Source organism: Cavia porcellus, unplaced genomic scaffold, assembly GCF_034190915.1.
Source record: "Cavia porcellus strain 051 isolate PalLab524CR breed Dunkin Hartley unplaced genomic scaffold, mCavPor4.1 scaffold_6, whole genome shotgun sequence".
In the NCBI taxonomy this organism is placed as follows: Eukaryota; Metazoa; Chordata; class Mammalia; order Rodentia; family Caviidae; genus Cavia; species Cavia porcellus.
In genome coordinates, this window is record NW_026947489.1 from 75,805,226 (window position 1) to 75,810,013 (window position 4,788).

Consider the following 4,788-nt stretch of genomic DNA (forward strand, 5'->3'; position numbering starts at 1 on the left):
GGCACAGGGCCAACTGCTGTCCTGCAAGCCCATGATGGGTAAGGCCCGGTTGGGTTCATGTAAAGAGGTCCTTGACCTAAGAAAGGCGCTGTCCTCACAAGGCCTACCATACTCCTTATTAAAAGATATAGAACGGGAAGAGATGTAGGGAGTGGTGCCACTGCCCCGCTGCTATCTCCCCGCCTGTCCCTCAGATGACCCATCAGAGATCACCCCATAGCCTCTTCCTGTCCCACTGACCCGCCCCTGCCCTATGAAAGCAGCAACCACTTTATCAATAAATGAGGCTTGATCGAACTTCGACTTGTCTCCGTCTCTCTGTCTCCTACTCTGCATCTGTCAATCCCCGTTCCTTCACCAGGAAACTGCCCCCTGGTTCTGGATTGACCCATGGGCTGAGTCAGAAATATGTGTTCCTAAACTATTTCCAGGGGAAACAGTCATTTTTATGACATTCTGAATTATTTTATACATATCTATGCTATATTAACTAAAACACAGGGATCATTATTGCACATTTCAAAGTTGGAATGTCACTCTAGCTTAAGAGGCAATTTTTATAGAGGAAGATGAGACTTCTGTATTGTTTGGCTTGAAAATGTACACCGCTCAAGGCAGCTTAGTAATAAAATCCTTTTGAAATGAACTGGGCCTCCAAAACCAATAAAAACCTTGGGCCTCTGATTAGTGGGGCCATTATGCACTCTGCCTCAGAGCTTGGGCAGGTTCTCGGCTGCTTTGTGGCGAGGCTGGGGCCTCTTTGGGCTCCGAGAGCAGGGGCTCCCCTGCGGCAGGTGGCGGTGGGTAGTCCTGGGGCCCGGCGGGTGGTGGTGGCATTCGAGGAGCAGGAATGATCGGGCCTCGAGGCCTGAATGGCACAGGTCCCGGCAAGAACTCACGGGGGTGCAGCGGCAGGTCGCAGCGTCTGGGCAGGATGCCGGGCGCGTATTCCCTTAAGCCCAGTGGTGGGCCCATGCATGAGACTGGAAAGCAAGGGGGACACGCGGACATGTCCTGAGGAGCAGCCCAAGTCTGCTCAAAGCATTTCCCTTCCCCTGAGCCAGGAAGCTGAGTGATGCATTGGACTTTACAGATAAAGTTTTACGGCTCAACTACAGCCTGACCCTCCCTTCTCCCACTGCCACACGCCCATGGTGGCCCGGGTGACCACCCCGGTGGGACTGGCATTTCGGCTCTGCGGGAAGGACCCTTCTGGTCTGAGCAGCTGTCCAGAGGCTGCACTGGGCTCAGAGTGCTGGACCTCGTGCTGCGAGTCTGCAGGGCTGCAGCTGCCAATCAGGACAGGAGAGGAGAGGACAGGGCAGGCGGTGGTGCCAGTCCAAGTGTCCTACCGTACCGAATGTCAGCGGTCGCGGCGGAGGCATCGGCCGAGGCCTGAAAGTCCCACAGAGCCTTGGTTGTGGCGGAGGCCCATAGACCACCGGGCGCGGCATGGGGCGTCCCAGGAACGGGGGCCCTGGATAGGCTGGGAGCCCTTTCGCAGCCATGCTCACCTGCAAACAGAAGCAAGCCCAGTTCTGAGCTCAGCAGTGACACTGGGTGCCCATCCCGAGAGGAGTCAAGGGATCCCGGCCCCTGTCAGCCCCTATGTGAGCAGCACGCCACGCGGCGAGCACGCTGTCCCCACTCTCGTGTGGAGAGATGAGCTCCAGAGGGGCCAGTGGGCGCTGCACCAGCTCGCTCACTCCTGCCAGCATGAGCGCAGCCCTGGGCATGACAGGGGCAACGCAAGGGTTCCCAGGGTCCCGGGGGTCTCGGGAGAACAGGGAGCTGCCTCGGCCAGTGACACTGCACAGGGAGGGCCTGGTGGAGGCGCCTGTGCCTGCGCTGACCAGAAGGCAGGCCAGAGACCTCTGACCTTCACAGGTGGGCCCCGTTCGTTGGGAAGGCTGCTGAGGCGGCAGCGTCAGGACCAAGGCGGCACAGCAGCCTGGGCCGCCCGGGACCCGGTTCATGGGTCCCTGAACTAGTGTCCCACTCCCACCAGAGCACCAGAGCCGACACCCACCTCATTCTGATCATTCCAAGGGGTCTGCCTAGCACAGACCCCGAGGACCCTCACAGCTGCTCCCCAAGAAAACAAGAACAAGCGAGTGTGGACACACACACACCGGTCATCCTGGCACTCGGGAGGCTGAGGCGGGAGGACTGCTAGGGAACTGGAGGTCAGCTCTGGGTACTGTGAGGTCAAGGCTAGTTTGAGCTGCATAAGGAAACTCTGACTCAAAACAAGTAACAAGCAAAAGACACAAGGCACGGGCTGCCCAGGGTGTGAGGCGTGCTTTGCCCCAGCACTCAGCACGTGCCCCGGGCCCCAAGCCATAGCGAAGTCCCGAGTCAGATGGTGACAGCTGAGTCAGCCGGGGGTCTCTACGCCCAGGCCCGCTGAAGAACAGAGAGGAAACCGAGGGTGCGTGGAGTGCCTTGGGCGCGGCTCCCAGGCTCACCTTGCCGTCGTCCATGCCCTTTGCCAGGGAGGAGCCGCGGGAGTCGCTGTAGGCCACAGGCCCGGGGCCGGGATCTGGGGGCAGAGAAGGCACTCAGAGGACTCTCCCAGGACCAGGACGAGAAGGGGCCGTGTGCACTGTCAGAAGAGCCCCCGGGGACGCTCGGGGACGCGGCAGAGCCCTGTCCACTGGCCCTGGAGGGAGCTGAGGCTCGGCCGGCTCCGACCGGGCTGCTGCAAGGCCCGTGGGAGGCGCGAGGCCACAGATCCCTTGCAAGGGAGCCAGCCTCGCCCGGCTCACTGGGCAGGGGTCAAGGGGGCGGGGGGGGGGGGCTCGAAGGCGGCCTCTGCGCCTGCGCAGGATCAACCAGGCCAGCGCTTGGTGGACCTGGAGAGCTGGGAAGGCTGCGCCGCAGCAGCCCCAGCCAGAGGCGGAGACGGCTTTGGGTCCCAGGCTGTGGAGGAGGAAAACAGGGACGCGGAAGACCGAGCCCGCACCCAGCGGCCACGAGCTTTGGTAGCAGCGTGCGAAACAAGCAACACGCGGAACCGCTGAGCTCAGGAGCGGCCCCTGGCGGTCCGGTGAAGAAAGTGCACACACACGTTGAGCACTGTGCAGAGAGGGAGAGGGTGACACCGCGGGCCCCCACCATGCCGAGGCCGGAGGCGGCTGGGAGTGACGAGGCGGGCGCCGGCTCCCAAGACCCTGCTCTCCCACTGCAATCGGGGTGGGCCCGCACACGGCCCAGGGCTAAGTGAAAACCTCGAGCCCGGAGTACCCGGGCTCTGTACCAGAGCTCAGGGAACCGTGCCCAGGGCAGGTGGCACAGTGCCCCTGAGTCTGGGCCTTGAGGCCCCGGAGAGACTCATCTGAGTGGGCTCTCGGGATGTTGCGGCCTGCGAAGTTCAGGCTTGCAGAGGGCTGCCTTGTGGGAGGGAAGGAGGGAAGAGGAGAGTTTAAGGCCCGCCTAGGCTACAAAGTGAGTTCACAGCCAGCCTGAACTACATAACAAAACCCAGTCTCAAAAAGAAAAAACCAAAACAAAACAACACACAAAAAAAAAGTGTTTCTGGGGGAATAGAAAAATCTCATGTGCAGAATTTCTCAATATTTATGACAATCCAGGCTCAAGGTGTGACCCTAACCCACCGTTCTTTTAACTGCAGGTTGTGTGTCATGACTTCCTGCCAAAGAGCATGGTGCACAAAGGACTGAAAATGGGCAACTTACCAGCTCTGTGCTGAGCAAAGGACCAGGCCACACAGGAGGCGGGAAGCATGAACACTCTCCTCACTACATTTCCACTTAGCGGATTTTAAAACTATTCAAAAGGCACAGAGTCTACTGTGAAATAAAACCAGTTTACACAGACTCCTCAACTGGACCAGTTTCTTAGTGACTGTGTGTTCTGGAGGACTCAGCTATGAAATTATCCAAGTTTCAGGATCAAAACACTTCCCGTGCCTATAAAAAGGTCCTACTGGGTTAGTACTAAAAATCCCACAAAATGGGTACAGGCATGTTCACTTCTGTTATTCTGAATCTTAAGGAGTTAACAGCATGGAAACAATTCAGATAATTTATGAAATAGCTAAAAGTACAACTGTAGTAACACACAGCAGCAGAACTCACCAAATCCTGATTTTGCACATTTCGTTTCCTCTCAGATTTGAATATAACACCAAGAGTTTTGGCAATACCCGTCAGAAATTTATTTCTTTCTTCAAGTACCTCGATTTCAGCCTACAAGAAAAGATATTAAAAATAACAATACGCATTAATGCCTGCTTCTGTTTTTAGACTATAATCCCAAAAAGAGAAGGACTTTTACCTTGTATTTAATTGTTTGGTGAGAATTTTTTTCCTTGGTCTTCAGAATAAGCTTCTTCGATTCTGCGATCTATGTAAAAAACACATTCAGAATTAAGTAACAGAAGTCACTGTGCTACTAAAACAAACCTTGTTCCAAGGAAGCGAGCAGAGCGTTCACTTTACATGATGGTGTGTAAGATCTGGAGGGCTCAGGGGAAATGATCAAGCGAGAACATAGGCCTTCAAAATACCGTAATAACTGAGCTACACCACAGACATGCTAGAGGAGGGGCCGTGAAACAGGTTCTACCTTCTGTTTATAACTTGACACTTTTGGGACAAGTTTTGCATTGTCCTTTGTGGTATTCTTCACCTTCTCAGCCATCTGCTGTTCAGTGACTAAAAAGAGGAAAAGCCAGGTTATTAGGAGCACTAAATGGAACTGAGCAGCAAGGACTTGTGTGAGGCTCCGTGAGAGACAGAGCTTCGCACAGCTACCTGCCTTTCC

The 4,788-nt window shown here is 55.7% G+C and overlaps 1 protein-coding gene across 2 annotated transcripts; it reads right to left on the reverse strand.

Annotated features, from left to right (window-relative positions):
* Nucleotides 1-263: 263 nt before the first annotated feature.
* Nucleotides 264-4,232, reverse strand: LOC106027638 (transport and Golgi organization protein 1 homolog). Of its 2 annotated transcripts, XM_023564957.2 has the most exons (4): nt 4,101-4,232; nt 2,469-2,542; nt 1,358-1,514; nt 264-983 (listed from the first exon to the last, which is right to left on the reverse strand). In XM_023564957.2, exons 2-4 carry the CDS (start codon nt 2,481-2,483, stop codon nt 697-699), a joined length of 459 nt encoding a protein of 152 aa, XP_023420725.1. In that variant the 5' UTR covers nt 2,484-2,542; nt 4,101-4,232; the 3' UTR covers nt 264-696. The 2 variants fall into 2 exon arrangements, with proteins under 2 accessions (XP_023420725.1, XP_013007518.1); XM_013152064.3 differs by lacking the exon at nt 4,101-4,232 and having other exon boundaries at nt 2,469-3,020.
* Between the last annotated feature and the right edge of the window lie 556 nt (nt 4,233-4,788).